Source organism: Gossypium raimondii, chromosome 4 (genome assembly GCF_025698545.1).
Source record: "Gossypium raimondii isolate GPD5lz chromosome 4, ASM2569854v1, whole genome shotgun sequence".
Lineage (NCBI taxonomy): Eukaryota > Viridiplantae > Streptophyta > Magnoliopsida > Malvales > Malvaceae > Gossypium > Gossypium raimondii.
In genome coordinates this window covers 10,380,070-10,396,124 of record NC_068568.1, presented here as the reverse complement: position 1 = coordinate 10,396,124, position 16,055 = coordinate 10,380,070, and the positions used below count along the sequence as shown (strand labels likewise).

Genomic DNA, 16,055 nt, shown 5'->3' with positions numbered 1-16,055 from the left:
CAATGTCAAATATAAATTTAAAATACTTATATATATTTTTTACTAAAAAGTCAAATATATTTAATTTTATGGTAGTTTAATATGTAATTAAATTTTTATTAGTTTGTAATTAAAAATAAATAATAACAAACATATAAATATTTTTAATTTAAAATTTATTTAGTAAATACAAATGAAAGAAAGGTTAAAGATGAAGGTAAGGAGTGGGCGTTTTAATAAGTTGGCAAGAGAAAATAGTGTAGTAATTTATGAGGAATTATACGTTGGGTGAGCGTGAAGATAAGAGCACGCTTACATTAGGTTTTAGGTGGAGTTGGCTGTAAAGTGAGGCAGGCACGTTGCACAACCATCTTAGCTTTGCTTGGGTTGGGTGAGTTTATCGACGACCGATCCTGCAAGTAAAAAATTGAAAAGGATCTCATCCCTTTCTTCAATGCAATTTAATCCCTTTTTCCTTTTTCTTTTTTATGCATTTCCTCTTTCTTATAAAACTAAAGGCAAATTAAAAAGGGAAGAGATGGTGGGAATCATACACTCGCATCCGTCGTAGACTCTAATATACAAACATGCTATAACTACGTCCGTCCAGCCTGAGGCTACATTTATTTACCCAACGCATCTCCTAGCTTTTCTCTTTTCTCCTAGCTAACAAGTTTGCTTTCATAACTGTAAGTCTTGTTCCAATAATTTCCAAACAGCCATTAAAAAAAATTACTTCTCTTAACAACTCACATTACAAAGTACCAATTTGGTTCATATATTTGTACTTAAATAATTTGACATTTTTATTACAAGTAATTTTTCCAGGCTCAAAGTCACAAACCTTTTCTCCCTTTATTGGGAGTTTAATTAATGAAGCAAATTAAGAGAAAGCACTATGGATGGAAATGGAAATACGCAAAGATATTGAGTAGACTTGAGAGATCAGAAAAATGTACAAGGGTGCAAAATTGATAATTCTCCATTATAATATTCCCTCAGCCAGCAACCACCGAGATAGAGAGAGAGAGAGTCATAAAGACATTGCAGAAACGAGTAAACGTATTTAATTTTCACACCCTCCAACCCAACCTTCATATTCTTTACTTTCTTTCCTCTGGTTCTTCACCCACAAGCCTTAAAAAATTAAGGGAAAAGAAACCAGCTTGTGTTGTAAAATGGAATCATCACCTGGCACATCTTTGTAGACCAACAAAAAAGAACCAAACTCAGATTTCAGCTCTCTAACCCACATCTGCGATGGCCATTTTCTTCTTTTCCAACTACCTCACAGCCCTCACTTGTCTTGTTTTCTTCTCCAAAATCTTAGCTGCAGAGCAAAGTTCTTCCTTTTCTTTCAAAATTTTTGGTAAAGATCCAAAATTTGAGTCCAATATTGCTTTATATGGGGATGCACATGTTGGTAATGATGGGTCTTGGGTTCAACTTACTAACTCAGTGAGTTGGAGTGCTGGGGCAGTTATGTACAAGAAACCCATCAAGCTTGTTCAAGGTAAAGTAAGGAAACTTGCTTCTTTTTCAACCTACTTTTCCTTCTCCATGTCTCATAAAAATGGTGATGGTTTGGCTTTTATTATGGTTCCTAGTAGTTTTAAAGTTGATGTATCGGGAAATAGTACGTTTGGGATTTCTCTTGGATTGGAAAAAAACAACAAAAGCGGTATTGTTGCTGTAGAATTTGATACCTTCAGAGATGCCAAGCATGGTGATTTGAATGAAAACCATGTGGGCATTGATGTGGGTAGCCTTGCATCAGTTAAAGCTAGAAATTTATCCTCTCTCAATTTGGTACTAAGCAATGGAGAAAAATTACATTCGTGGATTGATTATGAAGCAAGTTCTAAGAGACTAGAGATTAGGTTGAGTCAATCTAGTAGTACCAGGCCAGATGATCCCTTGCTTTCATACTCAATCGACTTGTCAAAACTATGGAATGATGAACAAGTGTTTGTGGGCTTAAGTTCTTCAAATGGCAACTCTTCGCAGACATGCTTTATTCACTTATGGAGTTTTAAGCTAAGGCAGGTTCCTAATTGGATGCATTCCCAACCACTTGATCCTGAAGCTATTACAAAAAATCCCAAACCTCTTACAACACCGCACAAGAGTAGCAAATGTTTTTGGAAAGTGCTTGTTGTGTTTGTCTTCGGCGGTGCTTGTGGAGCCTTGACAGCTTCTTGCGTGCTATACCTCTGGAACATGTTTGGTGATAGGCGACCTGTGGTGCCTGAAGAGTGTGGTGCAGAAGGTGTGGATTTCGAGTACAAGAAGGTCAAAGTAGTAGTAGTAGACAACGCTGTCAAAGATGGCAAGAAGTAAATCTTAGAGTTGGGTTTTTTTTTTTCTGTCTGATTGATGTTTTATTATGTTGTAAATTGATGATCTTTTGTAATTGTAGTTGCAGGTTTTGTGTGTGCTTGTAGCTAATGACCAATTGTGAAAAATGTATGCTCTTGGTTACACAGTGTTTTAACGATGGAATCATTGAGGTTTTACCTTATAATATAAACTGAATGTTGCTTGCCTTATTCCTGAGCAAGTTCTTTACTGTTTTATTTGAATTTTTTTCGTTTCCCCTAAGTTTCCATGATGAACATATGCGTTCGGCATAAATTTGGACTTTGTATTAGATATGATGTTCCAGACATATGAAAGAATTGAGTATATTAGTATTAGAAACGCATCTGAAGTCCAACTAATGGATGCTTTAATTTCATGTTAGATTATGCTGTGAAGTCGCTTGTCTAACATCAATTAAAAATGCAGAAACTCCTGAACAACTTCTTTATCTAAGAAATCCATTTTGTGACCTTATTTAGGCCTGAATATCGTTTGCCGGGAACCGGTAACAGCCCCACTCCGTAAATATGTAGTGTAGGCCATTGCCCTTGCTGTATTAGGCTGCCTCAGGTTTCATGCTGTGACTTGGTGTAATTAATGGAACTAAAGATTTTTATAGCTTTTTTGCACTAAATAGATAAGACCTATGACAGTGAATTTGCCAGGCTTAACAGTTTAGTGATTTGAGGGGTAAATTTGATATATTATATATATATATGTGTAGTTTTTAGGAAATAATTAGAGGTAGATTGATTTTTTTAGATATATAGGGAAATAGATAGATTTTGGAGAGAGAAACAAAGAACGTGTCCTATTGAATGTGCTTTCCTGCAAAGTTAGATAAAACGCATCTTGCTGGTTCAACCAATGGTGAAAAAATCCAACGACAATTTTTTCCGACAACTAAAAATGGCTAATTTATTTACTATAAAAATCTAAGTTATTTTCTTTGTTTTGCATTCAAATTTCATTCGCCTAATTCTCTTAATTCTCTCAACTTTTTAGTTCTCAAATTTTCATTCAATTTCTCTCAAAATCTTGTTGCTTTAATTTTATATTTCATAATTTTTTTTTTGTTTTTAATTGATTTTTATAATGACAATTTCACTTATTCGTTTCGAAGATAAGCACATTTCCAACGTCCAATTGTAAATAGTAAGAAAATATTATTTTTTAAAAATTTTAATTAAGTTCATTTTGAGTTGTTAACACTATTAATTTTATAATTTTTTATGTTTATATAATCGAACTAAAGATCGGTTTTAAAGATGTACATGAGGGCACCACATGTTATTGAACAACACTTGCAAGAGACAAGATTCTTGCACGTGACTCATATGCTCGAGGAACTAAATTTAATCTCACACTTATTAGCGCTTTGGTGGAAATATGAAGACCCGAGACTCACACATTCCATCTTTCGTACGGTGAGTGTAAAATTACACTCGAGGATGTAACTTTACAACTCGATTTACAGGTGGATGGGTCAGTCGTTACGAGGACAATGATCATTGGTGATTAGAGCGCAATTTACGAGCAACTATTAGCCAACGTGCCAGACAAGTTTTTGGGTAGCCGAATAGAGATGAAGTGGTTGGAAGAAAATTTCAATTATATAGACAACTCCGCGAGTGCTGTTGAAAAAGAAAAATACGTCCAATCATTCATCTTGAAGTTAGTTGGAGGTCTTCTACTGCCCGATAAATGTCAAAATCTGGTACATTTAATGTGGCTACTACAACTTGTCAACTTGAAAGAAGTGAGACGACTCAATTGGGGATCAATTGTGTTGATGACATTGTACTGAGAGATGTATCGGCCAACGCAACCAACGAAAATTAAAATCGGTGATTACATACTCCTTCTGCAATTATGGGTATAGTACCAACTACTCTTTTTACACCCCGGAGTAAACGTCTTCTTTCTCACTCGTAATAAGATAAAATTCATTTGATAATATAGTTATCATAAAATGCTCCCAATATCAATAACACTAAACAATTTGGTCTCCAATTGTTAATAAAAGCTATCTCTGAACTTTACCGAGAGAAAACAGTTGCTGGATTTTGTGACCACATTCAACGCCGAGAGATACCAGTTGCTGGATTTTGTGGCTACATTCAACAATGACAATATGCATGAAATTTAAGACTGGAAAAATATAGCATTTCAAGCTTGAAGGTATAAAGAATTGAAATTGAATTATCAATATATTTAACATTCATACAGGCATACAAGCTTTCCAGATTAATTCTTTCTGGAATTTGTACTCTTCTAGCATTGTTTTACATTGTATAATAACATCCTAGAATCAAAGCATTGATTACGCAGTTGTTCAGAATCCGTTCCACGATGTAGGATGAATTCTTGTCCAGGACGGATCACCTTCCTTCGTGCTCATTTAGCCTCTGAACATAGCATACACCATAAGGTACCTTCAACCACACATAACAGCAACACACATCTTGTTCTTGGCATCCAAATTTGGTTGGGTGAGCTCAAGCACAGTTAAGACTCAATATTTGCTTGGATCCACGAGAGGTAAAAAGCAGGAAACTGATCAAGAAGAAGTGAAGCCTAGGGAAAAGAATGTCATTCACAGCCAACTTCCTAAGAAGAAAGTTTAACCGACCAGGAAACCTCAAAACAAAATGTTACTACAGACATTGTAGCAGATATTACAAGGCTCAAATCTCAAACAGGATATCATTCAGACACATTACATCCTATTCAATCAACCGGAGTTCTAGGCTCAACAGAATAAGCCCTAAACACATCCCCCCTAAGTTAAATTCTCAAAATCTTGTCATCTAATGAAGGTATCTATGAACGACTAACAATTCAAGATTGATGTAATTGTAAGCAAAAACAAAAACAAAAAGAGTAAATTCATGTGAAAACCAAAGGAGTAAACTACTCAATCCTAAATTATCCATTAAGATTATAGATATGTTAACCCTATTCTTGTTAATGTAGTAAGAACCATAGGTGTTAAATTACAACGATAAGACACCTGAATGAACCAAGACAGGCAATGAACATGCTAAAACAGCGGTAGTGGATCTCAGCATGGAAAAATGTCTTCAATCCTTATAAAAGGAAGTTCAGATAGATAACGCAGTTTGTAAAGTAGCATCATAGACCCAATGAAAGCATATCCACAAACTCATTCAGCATCGATTAACAACTCATGCAAGGGGTTCAATTTAACCAAACAATGTAGTAACATAGAAAAAAAAATTCAAGGTTAAACTGGATCCCAGTATGAGATTAGTGTTATCTTCATTTCCATTTAAAGAAAGGACTATCAGATAGATAACGCAGGATAAAATTTAACACCTTTGATCCATAAAACCAAAACCCAGAAAGGGAAAGAGTTGAAAACGAAGCATCTCAGATATAAAAAATTGCCCACTTTGTTTCTTCACTGACAATCGAAGTGCAAGGATAACAATTTAATTATCTCCTCATCGATATGAAAACAAAAAGGTGCAGAAAATTACAACATATAAATCATCTGGAAACAGAAATTCAGATTGTTGTGTTAAAGAGACCAGTTTTGTTTCAGAAAAAAATGGTACCTTGAAACACTGGTAACCCTAGGCCTTAATAGTGAATGAAAGCCTTTTCTAGAAAAGCCCCATATATTTTATGGGTTTCTGCCCTTGTGGACCTATTTTCTTTGTTATTTGAAACCAATTATGGAACTCAACAATTCCAAGGTTTTCGGGTCTTGGGCTCTTGGCTGTAATCCAGTACTGCATGCTGCTCTTGTATTGTCTTCAAGAATACAAACTGGTTTGATTTAGCATATTATTGGGTGTAATTTATGTCATTCTGAACTCATCCGTGGCTGAAGGCAATTCTGCGGTAGGTACAGTGCAAGTTTTATACAACATTGAAATCAAACCTGTCACTAATTTTGTTTATGTATTTACGGATAAACTACACTAAAGGTCACTAAATTATTAATAATTTTACGTTTTGATCACTCAACTTCAAAAAGTTATGAAATGGTCACCAAATGATTTGGAAGTTTTCATTTAAGTCATTGGGCTGTAAAATTGTTGTATATAGCATTCTCTATTTGCATCATTTACACCAATTGAAAATTCTCCTTTCCCTCCTCTTTTACAGTTCAATTTTTTTTATGAAACAACTTTGAACATCATAAATTTACGAACCAAAATTTAATTAGCTTTTCCAATTTTCGACATTGACTGTCAGATCGATTTGATTCTAATATATGTTATTCTACTTGTCGATGGATATTGATCTACTATACCAATCATTAAATCGTCGTTTGAAGCTTGCTAATCAAACTTTAAAGAAAAAAATTAACAATCCAGTAACTTAAATAAAAACTTTCGAATAGTTCAATAATCATTTTGTAACTTTTTGAAGTTAAGTAATTAAAACGTAAATTTATTAATAGTTTGGTGATTTTTTTTACATGAGATGATGATTGATGGTATATTCTATAATTTTAATCAAGGCTTAGCTTGAGAAACTGTAAGCCCATAGTCTCTCCACTGATTGAGGTCGTCGATAAAAGAAGTCCACTAGTTCATCTCCAAATTCGTACCACAAAATTAAGGACAATTGTATGTGGAGTCTTTGCCCCTTCCCCTAGTAATGGCATTATTTGGATTGAACATTCTAGATTTCAGTGGCCTTCTTCTGGTTATAAAAGATTGTGGCTTGATTCCTCAAGTTCAATCCAAAAAAAGTCTATTCTAAATCCAACTAGTTTCACCAACATGGGTATGGTTTTTGGTAAGATCACAGTGGAAACACCAACTAGTTTCACCAACTCGGCTGACTATGAAATCCGAAAATACCCACCTGCAGTTGCAGCTGAAGTCACATACGATCCATCTCAGTTCAAGGGGAATAAAGATGGTGGCTTTTCGTTGTTGGCAAATTACATCGGTGCTTTAGGCAATCCCCAAAATGCAAAACCTGAAAAGATTGCAATGACAGCTCCAGTGATAACTAAATCACCTGGAAATGAAAGTGAAAAGATTCCCATGACTGCTCCTGTGGTGACAAAGGGTGACAACAATAGCATGGTGACCATGCAATTCCTATTGCCGGCGACGTATAAGACAGCGGAGGAAGCACCGAAGCCGTTGGATGAGAGGGTGGTGATAAAGGAAGAAGGGGAGAGGAAATATGGGGTGGTGAAGTTTGGAGGAGTGGCGACGGATAAGGTGGTGGAAGAGAAGGTGGAGAATCTGAAGAAAAGCTTGGAGAGAGATGGGTACAAGGTGATTGGCCAGTTCTTGTTGGCGAGGTATAATCCTCCATGGACTTTACCTGCTTTCAGGACTAATGAAGTCATGTTACCCGTCGAGTGAATGCAAAACTGTGTGTTTGTTTGTATGTTTGTTTAGCACTTCTGTTCTCACAAATAAGTTTGGATTGCATAGGCTACAAAAAGAAATGGTCTTACCAGCATATGAGCCATTCTCTTATTCTGTCATTTCGAGTATCGTACACACACAGCTGGGCAAAAACAGCTTATTAACATATCATCAGAGTATGTATGGATTAATTCATTCATGTCACAAGCCATGAATTTATTCTTCATGTTGATCTCAACCAGAGACTAACTTTACTACAATAGTGATGATATTGAAAAGGATAAGTGGTAGTCTGAGGAATTGACATGCATGTATGAGCCCAACTATCTGCCCCTTGAGAGTGTTTCTTCCTCCTCCTTGAAATTCTGCTAAAGTCCATCTTCTTGGACCAAGGAATCTATCTTCATTCAGTATTGCTAATGCATTGGCAAATAGCAGCAATCCTTCTACCAATGTCCAGAACCCCATTTTCTGCACAAAATTCAGGCACACAAGTTCAGGCCATGTAATAAACCAAGAAATTCATCTCAAAAGTTACAGTAAAGTGTGAACAGAAACCAAGGCTGCTCAATAACTCTCAATACATATAAAATATAGCCTCAAAAATCCAATCTTAGCATGTACAACAAAAGTTGATCCTTTGATTAAAAAACTAATGATTCTGATGACCAAGCAACATGATTGATTTTACAATTAAAAAAAAAGATTTAGTTGATATGAGGTTTATGATCATGGGATTCAAGTAAAACATATTATTCGCATAAAAAAATCTAGAATTTATTCCTGAAATCAGCTCTCTTGCTGAGAAGTTACAGATTTGAGAACACAATAAGTCAAAACAGAGCATTTCCATGGAAACAGAGAAGAGAAAAAGATAGGAATTTTTCTCACTTGTGACAGGAAGCAACCCAGGAAGAAATTATTTCAACTAATTAATTTCATCGACCAGAAGCAGAAGATCAAAGGAGGATGGAACCAAAGCCCTTTTGAAGAACCGAGACGACTAGTTGTAAAAACAACAGGCGGTCTCAGCTTGTTGGGCCACGTATGATTCAGGGACGCTTTTCATCTAACGGATAAGATCGTCCTTGCTCACGTATTCTTTGAGCTGGGCCCATAAAACACGACCCGACAAAATTTATCAGACAGCCCAAAGGACAAGCGAAAAATGGAAGCAGTCTCCGACAACATTTGACATAGAATAATAGCATCGTGTTTAGCTGTCCACAAGGCATTATTATCCACTTTTAACTTAGTAGTAAGAGTTAGATTGTAATTTTCCTCTTTTACTCAATAAATAGGTAAATTAATTATTAGATATTAGATTAAAGAGTAAATTGATTTTTTCTATTAAAAACTTTACTTATTTTTACCACTAAAAACTTGCATTACTGACAAAATAACCAAACAGTTTCACGTGACGTGTCATATGCACCTCACTCTGACATACAATGTTTTAATAGTAAAAATAGATGAAATTTTAAATAATAACTAATTTGCTCTTTGATTTAATATATAATAAGTAATTTTTTTTATTTTTTTAAGTAGAGAGAGCAAAATACAATTATAAAGACTTCCACTATACTTGATTTTGTTCAATCACAGCAAGAACCTGACAATAGTGTGAATACTTATATCTCAAGATTCGTGAGGAAATCTCTTCATTATGGCAATGATGGACTAATTTCTGTTTGTAACCGATGGAACACGGTGTGGTAGTTGGAACAAGTTTATGTACCGTACCTTCAATGTAGTAATTGGAATCCAGAGAACATGGTATCTGAATTTGTTTCTGATGAATATAGATAAGAACTTATGGAGGAGGAAACGGCTGGGATTAAATGTACATATGTCTGAATATTGCTTAATTTCTGTTCATTTCATCTGGAGTGATTCTCAGTAGGCAAAGCAAGTTTCCAAATTGGGACAGCTCAAATGCATTTTAACAATAATCTTTCAAGAGAAAACGTATGGAAACGAAACTAAGAAGAAGACAATAAAATCTGCTGCGGAAAATTAGGAAACGATTTCCATTATGTTTTAAGATATTACATTCAAGTTTGTAAGAGGCTAATTTGGCAAACATCCCTTTTTACAACCAAATTATTGAAAGAATAATGAATAAATCAATGCTGTGATTTCCCACTGTGACATATATATATATGCGTGTGTGTTTTATATAACTAACTTGATTTGCCTTAGAATAACACATCTTCTCTGTGGTTTTTTTACCTAAGTTGCTGGTTTGGTCTTTCTAACAAAACTGAAACCGGAACCATATAATTCAGCTGACATCTGTAGGTGGCGGCTTGCATGTCTCCCTATCAGCGGAAAGCAACTTACCTTAATTCAAGAATCCCCCCTATCAGCCTTCCTCCTGCACAGAGCAGTGTATATAATTCAACCAACTTAACCCACTAACAAAAATCCTATCTTCGAACTGAACTCAAGGTCTGGTCGAACTTCGGGCCGCTGATTTTCTGCACTTGACTTGTTTTACAGATGCACCCAGGAAGGGGGTTTGCATAAAAATTCTCCTCTAATCTTGGTGACTCTCCTGTCTGTCTCATGTAAGGAGCTCCCAGCCTGTCAGAGTGTAAACTCTTTACTTCTGAAGAAAACATTTCCCACGTTATAAAACCTTCATCCAGCTGATCGATGAGTTTCACAAAATTTTGTCTGAAAATCAAACAGGTTATGTCATTACAATACTCTTTAATAATCATGCTTCACGAAAGCAAAATTCTGCATGTATACAGACCTGTCAGGGTTGATGGTCTTTCGAAATCCTTCGAACCTTCGATGGCCCTGTACTGCTTTAGCCATATTCCCATCATGAGTATAAACAAACACATCACTTTCAAGTGCAACAATATAATCCAACGCAGCAAGGCGGTTTTGATATGGCTTGAACAACTCCAACTCTTCTTCAGTTGCCAAGGTCGAATGAGAGTAGACATTTGGGAACTCAGAACGGAAGGCAGCCATGCTATTGCTGCCATAAATCTCTCCTGCAACAATGTAGATAGGTGTACTAGAAGGGTAACCCATTGCCTTGAGGAACACGGCTGCTTCTCTAGGGGTCATTGGACAACCCCCCTGCCTTCGCCGTTCTTCGCTATCTATCTCTTTCTCCTTCCAATGCCTAACATTGTATCTCATAACCGTGAGTTCATTGCCCTCTTCTACAGTCAGATTATGGATGCAGCCTGTGAATGCAAGCATATCTTTCTCATACCTGAAGCAATCAAGATTATTAGGCTTATTAGGCTCAGAGACTTTGCTGAGAGAAATACTACCAGAAACCAAAGAATGACCGTGGACCTCAAGTGTAAAGCAATATATGGATCATTATTGCTCTTCAGTCTATCAACTAAAGTCCTTCCGAGATCCTCTATCTCTTTCGCATGCCGGAGAGCTTCGTAATTTGCTCGGCACCTTAGTCTTTGAATGGAGCTTGGAAGGTTATTATTAGCAAGCCTTGAATCTGTATGTGTGAACTTGATCACCTTGTGTCGCTTTAGTAAAGGGAGCACTTCCCTCCTGTAGTAGTTAGCCTGCAAATGAAGCCATCTAAGACACCTTTCCAAAAATAATAAACCAAATGGTATATCACCATACATTTAACACCAAATTTCGATCCTTTCAATACCTTAGACCAGGAAACAGGGGCCTTTACCAGAGGTTTTATTGTTGAGTACTTAATGGGAAGATACTCAACAATATCAATATCATCTTTCAGTACATTAATAAAGTGCCTCCAGTCAAAAATATCCTTGAAATCACTGTGCACAACATATTGAAAACGTTAACAATTTGAGGCTTTACAAAGACAAAAGTGATATCAAAAGAGGTACAGCGATTAAATTTTACCTTGGGTCAGTCCAAAACGACTCATGGTCAAGAGAAGGAAGAACCAAGGTGGCATTCATTATCTTAGCAACAGCGACCATATCACATATCTAAAAATCAGTAGAGCCAAGCCAATAGATCAGCTTGTGAAAAAGAAATAAGAAAATGAGAGATCCAGTCCAAGTCTAGGGAAAACTAACTTACTCCTGTCCTCATCTGATTCAATCCACCATTGGCATGAACAATAATATAGCCATTAGACTTCGATCTTGTCCCTGGAGTCGGTTCAGATTATTTAACATTAAAAATCAGATAAAAGAAAACCCTTTTTTAAATAAGTTGAGAAAGGAACATGACATACTTATTTGATTCTTAGGTCGGGATATACATTGATGATAATTGTCGCTGTTTGGTTTCATCCAAATTTCTGGGGTCTGCAGGAAAGTAAGATTTATACGTCTCATTGTAAGGAGGGAAAAACATGAACCAATAAATAAAAAAGGCAACGTTGTTAACTTTTAAATTTACTATTTCACCAACCAACAAAAAAAGGTAAGATATGGAATTGTCGAATTCCATATATGAAAAGTCATGTGAATGGAAAAGGAAAACTGGAAAGCCATTAAAGAACATAACAGGCCATCGGCCAACTTTAATGACTCGTGATAAATGGAACCCTGAAAATAGTTGAAATTCGGTGTTTGGTCAGAGCCACCACCCTCGAAATCATTTTCAATGAAAAATAAAAGGAAACACCCATTTTCGTCAACCGTTCAAAAATTCATAAATAAAAAGAAGAAAAATTTCTTTTTCTTGACCAGAACGGAAGAATTAGAAGAGGAAGAAGAAGACGAAACTTACGGAGATCCTCTCAAGAACGCGCTTGGGCATGGAGTGTTCAGTCTCGCTGACAACGCGTTGCGCCATGGCCCAATCCTCTTTGAACGTCTGCAAGATGAGCAGTCCGTTTTCTTTCTTCCATTTACCGTTAACATCAACGTGGGTACTAAAAAGCGAGACTTTGATGAAAACGGAAACGACCGCCATGAACAAGAGGAGCCCGAGGATCTTACGGCCCATGTTCCGGCCGGATCTCAAACTATGACCCATGTTAACCGTCCAATGACACAGGTTGTCAATCCAAATGAACCACCTATCGGGCACCCACGAGAACAAAAGCTTCCTGCGAAGCTGCAGGTGCCTCATCACGTGGTGCTGCTGCAAACAATGGGACCCGCAAACCGAAGAAGAGACGGAAAGAATGTAACCGTTGGGGTTGTCGGATTCTTCGTCGTTAGATGCATCCGTAATGGAAGATGGATTATTGCTGTCGGACTCAGCTGTTATCGGAGAGTCCGCCACGCGTCGTCTTGTAGTGGTGGGCCCACCTTGCATAGGGCTCCCGTTTGCCGAGATGTTCGCAGCCCCCGACGACATTGTATCGCCGGATAAACACCAAACAAGACGAAGAAAAACAGTTGACCGGAAAGGAAAAGGAAAAAGGAAAGAAAAAGAAAAGAAGGGAAGAAATAAATGGAAGGAAGGAGAGCGGGTTCCCGCAATGCAAGGCAAAAGCAAAGGTCCGAAATTTGTTACGCTCTCTTTATAAAGCACGACAATTGACTATCAGAGAATGTGGACATGTTTTTTTATGGCTTTTATTTTAATTTTTCATCCAAGGCATGGCATGGCATTACAAGGCCAGCTTTATTATTTTTCCAATGATTGTTTCATTTAAATTTAATATTATAGTTGAACTTACCGAAATGTCCTCCTTTCTTTTATTTTTAGAAATATCATGTCGTTTTAATGTCCGAAATTTAAGAAAATAAAAATATTAAAACAAGTTAAAATATTTCAAAATTAAGGCGCAAACTATTCTCTAAAAGAAAAACTCTGAAAATAATAGATTCTTCAAAAGTCATGAAAATTGCTTTCACAACAAATTAAGCATCATCACTTTTGTAAAGGAAGAGTGTGGTGAACTTTGAGTTTGTGAAACAAAGTAGAATATTTTACCTTCATAATTAAATGAATAAAAAATGTTTATCTTTTCGAAAATAGGAAACATTCAAAGTCCTTTTTTTTAAAAATAAAATTGATTTTAGATTTTTTTTGAAAATATGGGAAACAAAAAATATTTTGAAAAGTTAAAATTAATTATTAAAAAAAATAAATTTAATTGACAATTTGGCTCTGATGCAAAAGTATTTATTTTAACCATTTTAAAATATTAAATCCTCAAATGGATATAAATTTAGAAGCTTTTTTATTTTATTACAAGAGAATAAGCATCATGCATATTTCCCTACTTTTTTAATCCAAAATAAAATAATATAAATCAAACAGTATATAGCTTTAAAAATGAAAAATATTGATTCTGTTTTTGACACCATGTGCTTGATATCATTTATTAGTGTCACAACCTTGTTATAAATCATAGAAATGCACTTTACCTGCCAAATTATCATCACAGAATCAATTACAAATGTATATTCTTGTAAGATTAAAACCTTTCTAATTTGATTCTCATTTGTATTAAAATAAAATTATTTACATTATCTATTTCACTTTTTTTTTCAATTCAATAAACTAATGGTGTGCTTAATATTGCTTCTAATAAATATTTTTGAGACAAAAGCATTCCTAAACAATCTACTTTGTGAGGGAAAAAATACTTCTCCGAAGTCAAAATTTGGCCCAGATAAAATATATTTTTTAAAAAGTTAAAAATTTTAGTTTCTCCCCCAAATTGTTTTTTTTTTCCAAATCATTTTTGAGAATTATTGTTAAACTAAGCCTAAATTTAAGAAATCTCAATTCCTGCATGCCCAGGCTACCCATTTTAGGTCCCTAATTGTAAGCGTAATTAAAAGAATTTTTTTCATGAAATATATCAATATTCAAAATCATATTATATATAATTAAATTTAAAGTTAATTTTTATTCATAAAACTTGAATTGAATTGAAACTTATTTAAATAACTGAAGGGTAAATTAAGGAAATAATCTTCATAAACAACAAACAATATACATATTCCATTTGGAAACAGGAAAAAAGAAAGAAAGATGGTGAGAGGGATTTGGTTGGTAACTTGATCGGGTTTTAAGAAATCAATAATGGTGATTTTTTGGTTAATTCCCCATTTAGAACATATAATTCTGGTTTAGTAAGTGTTATCATTCAAATAGAAATTGGGAAAATAAAATACCTTTTAAAGTGTTTTGGGATATTTGAAAGTTTAATTTTGTGGATGTTAGATTTTTTCAAAATTTGGGTAATATTTATAGTAAACTATCTCTTAATTTAAAATTAAACATACCTACTTGTTATGGCAAATAAATTTTATTATTTAAATTCCTACACCTTATTATTTTTATATTTGATTAAGAAAATGATAACGTATTTGATTGATATTTAAATATTTTCTGAAATTCATCCCACAGTTTGATACTTTTATTGTAACAATACATTAAAAGAAAAAAAGATGGTAATATTCAGAGGACACTTTTGGAATTGAAATTTCAACGAAAACAAAAGGGGGATTGGAACGTTTCTCGATAGTTGCGTTGTTAATTTTCTAAAATTTATTTATTTATACTAAAATCTAAAAAGCCCACCCCTTTTTTTCGTCTCGGAGTCTGACCTCCTTTTTGGTTTTACACTGCATTTTATTCCACAAAATCCACTTTCCAAACCGGAAAACGACACGTGTCGCATTTTTCCATTCTTTACGTCTCTCATGATACAATCTCGTCGCCTCACTCATTGCTTTTTTTCCAACCGTTGGATTTTTCTAATAAAGAGCTACGATTAGATGCTTTAAGTACATAAGCCAATCCCACAAATGACGGCTTTTCTTTCCTTATAATGCAATAATCATGATGCCATCCAGGACGATAATTTTGAAGGTACCAACGGTTGCTTGGCAAAACAGTATAATAGGTTGTAATGTAGGTGATATCAGCCCTATTGCGGGGTGGCAAACCGCAATCGAGCGCCAGAAAGACCAAAACTCCAAATAATTTTCAACGCGGCCAGAATCCACTGGCTGCTTGGGAATGCTCGCACGTTGTCTCAAATCATGCCTGTCCATTTTAGAGTTTAAATATAAATCTATGAGATTTAATCTATGGTATTTCAGTTTATTTATTTAATCAAAAATAAATTCTCATACTTAAACCCAGAAAAGAAGTATTTAGTTAGGCTGGCATTATAAAATTCAAAAGTAAACACTTGATCTTACTAAGATACGTCATATCTCGTAGCATGAGTTAAAAAAAGAATACGTCAATGGTCCTTTCAAAAGGAGTTGGGTTGAGCTTTGATCCGAGGCAGAATGGGTGAGTTGAATGCTTCTCCGCCGTTAAAAGTCATTGAGTCCACTGGAAAATGAAAATTGAAAATAGGCATTTTAATTGGCTAATCAAACATTTCCAGAGTGTTGTTGTAGCGGTGACGAAGAAATGTCGGAAGGCAGTGAAGGGTCCACACGC

The 16,055-nt window shown here is 35.2% G+C and overlaps 4 protein-coding genes and 3 non-coding genes across 7 annotated transcripts; 2 read left to right on the top strand and 5 right to left on the bottom strand.

Moving 5' to 3' along the window:
* The first annotated feature begins 972 nt into the window (after nucleotides 1-972).
* On the top strand, nucleotides 973-2,528 carry LOC105780125 (L-type lectin-domain containing receptor kinase VIII.2). The gene has a single exon (XM_012604259.2). The coding sequence runs from the start codon at nucleotides 1,240-1,242 to the stop codon at nucleotides 2,317-2,319; it is 1,080 nt and encodes a 359-aa protein (XP_012459713.1). The 5' UTR covers nucleotides 973-1,239; the 3' UTR covers nucleotides 2,320-2,528.
* A 2,868-nt stretch (nucleotides 2,529-5,396) lies between these two features.
* On the bottom strand, nucleotides 5,397-5,488 carry LOC128040855 (small nucleolar RNA snoR27). Its single transcript, XR_008195661.1, has one exon. It is a non-coding gene; the product is annotated as a small nucleolar RNA snoR27 (small nucleolar RNA).
* A 103-nt stretch (nucleotides 5,489-5,591) lies between these two features.
* On the bottom strand, nucleotides 5,592-5,691 carry LOC128040856 (small nucleolar RNA snoR27). The gene has a single exon (XR_008195662.1). It is a non-coding gene; the product is annotated as a small nucleolar RNA snoR27 (small nucleolar RNA).
* Nucleotides 5,692-5,726: 35 nt separating this feature from the next.
* Nucleotides 5,727-5,820, bottom strand: LOC128040854 (small nucleolar RNA snoR26). The gene has a single exon (XR_008195660.1). It is a non-coding gene; the product is annotated as a small nucleolar RNA snoR26 (small nucleolar RNA).
* Nucleotides 5,821-6,949: 1,129 nt separating this feature from the next.
* Nucleotides 6,950-7,800, top strand: LOC105780079 (heme-binding-like protein At3g10130, chloroplastic). Its single transcript, XM_012604186.2, has one exon. The coding sequence runs from the start codon at nucleotides 7,101-7,103 to the stop codon at nucleotides 7,698-7,700; it is 600 nt and encodes a 199-aa protein (XP_012459640.1). The 5' UTR covers nucleotides 6,950-7,100; the 3' UTR covers nucleotides 7,701-7,800.
* Nucleotides 7,772-8,764, bottom strand: LOC105780080 (protein transport protein yos1). Its single transcript, XM_012604187.2, has 2 exons — nucleotides 8,598-8,764; nucleotides 7,772-8,177 (listed from the first exon to the last, which is right to left on the bottom strand). Exon 2 carries the CDS (start codon nucleotides 8,172-8,174, stop codon nucleotides 7,941-7,943), a length of 234 nt encoding a protein of 77 aa, XP_012459641.1. The 5' UTR covers nucleotides 8,175-8,177; nucleotides 8,598-8,764; the 3' UTR covers nucleotides 7,772-7,940.
* Nucleotides 8,765-9,710: 946 nt separating this feature from the next.
* LOC105780078 (O-fucosyltransferase 19) lies at nucleotides 9,711-13,204 on the bottom strand. The gene is made up of 8 exons (XM_012604185.2): nucleotides 12,420-13,204; nucleotides 11,920-11,992; nucleotides 11,763-11,833; nucleotides 11,580-11,668; nucleotides 11,359-11,491; nucleotides 11,031-11,263; nucleotides 10,468-10,944; nucleotides 9,711-10,385 (listed from the first exon to the last, which is right to left on the bottom strand). Exons 1-8 carry the CDS (start codon nucleotides 12,993-12,995, stop codon nucleotides 10,136-10,138), a joined length of 1,902 nt encoding a protein of 633 aa, XP_012459639.1. The 5' UTR covers nucleotides 12,996-13,204; the 3' UTR covers nucleotides 9,711-10,135.
* Between the last annotated feature and the right edge of the window lie 2,851 nt (nucleotides 13,205-16,055).

Coding starts and splice junctions, on each gene's coding strand:
- LOC105780125 (XM_012604259.2), top strand. CDS start 1,240: ATGGCCATTTTCTTCTTTTCCAACTACCTCACAGCCCTCACTTGTCTT.
- LOC105780079 (XM_012604186.2), top strand. CDS start 7,101: ATGGGTATGGTTTTTGGTAAGATCACAGTGGAAACACCAACTAGTTTC.
- LOC105780080 (XM_012604187.2), bottom strand. CDS start 8,174: ATGGGGTTCTGGACATTGGTAGAAGGATTGCTGCTATTTGCCAATGCA.
- LOC105780078 (XM_012604185.2), bottom strand. CDS start 12,995: ATGTCGTCGGGGGCTGCGAACATCTCGGCAAACGGGAGCCCTATGCAA. Junction 11,264..11,358: donor CCCCTGTTTCCTGGTCTAAG/GTATTGAAAGGA, acceptor CTTCATTTGCAG/GCTAACTACTACAGGAGGGA. Junction 10,945..11,030: donor TATATTGCTTTACACTTGAG/GTCCACGGTCAT, acceptor TGATTGCTTCAG/GTATGAGAAAGATATGCTTG.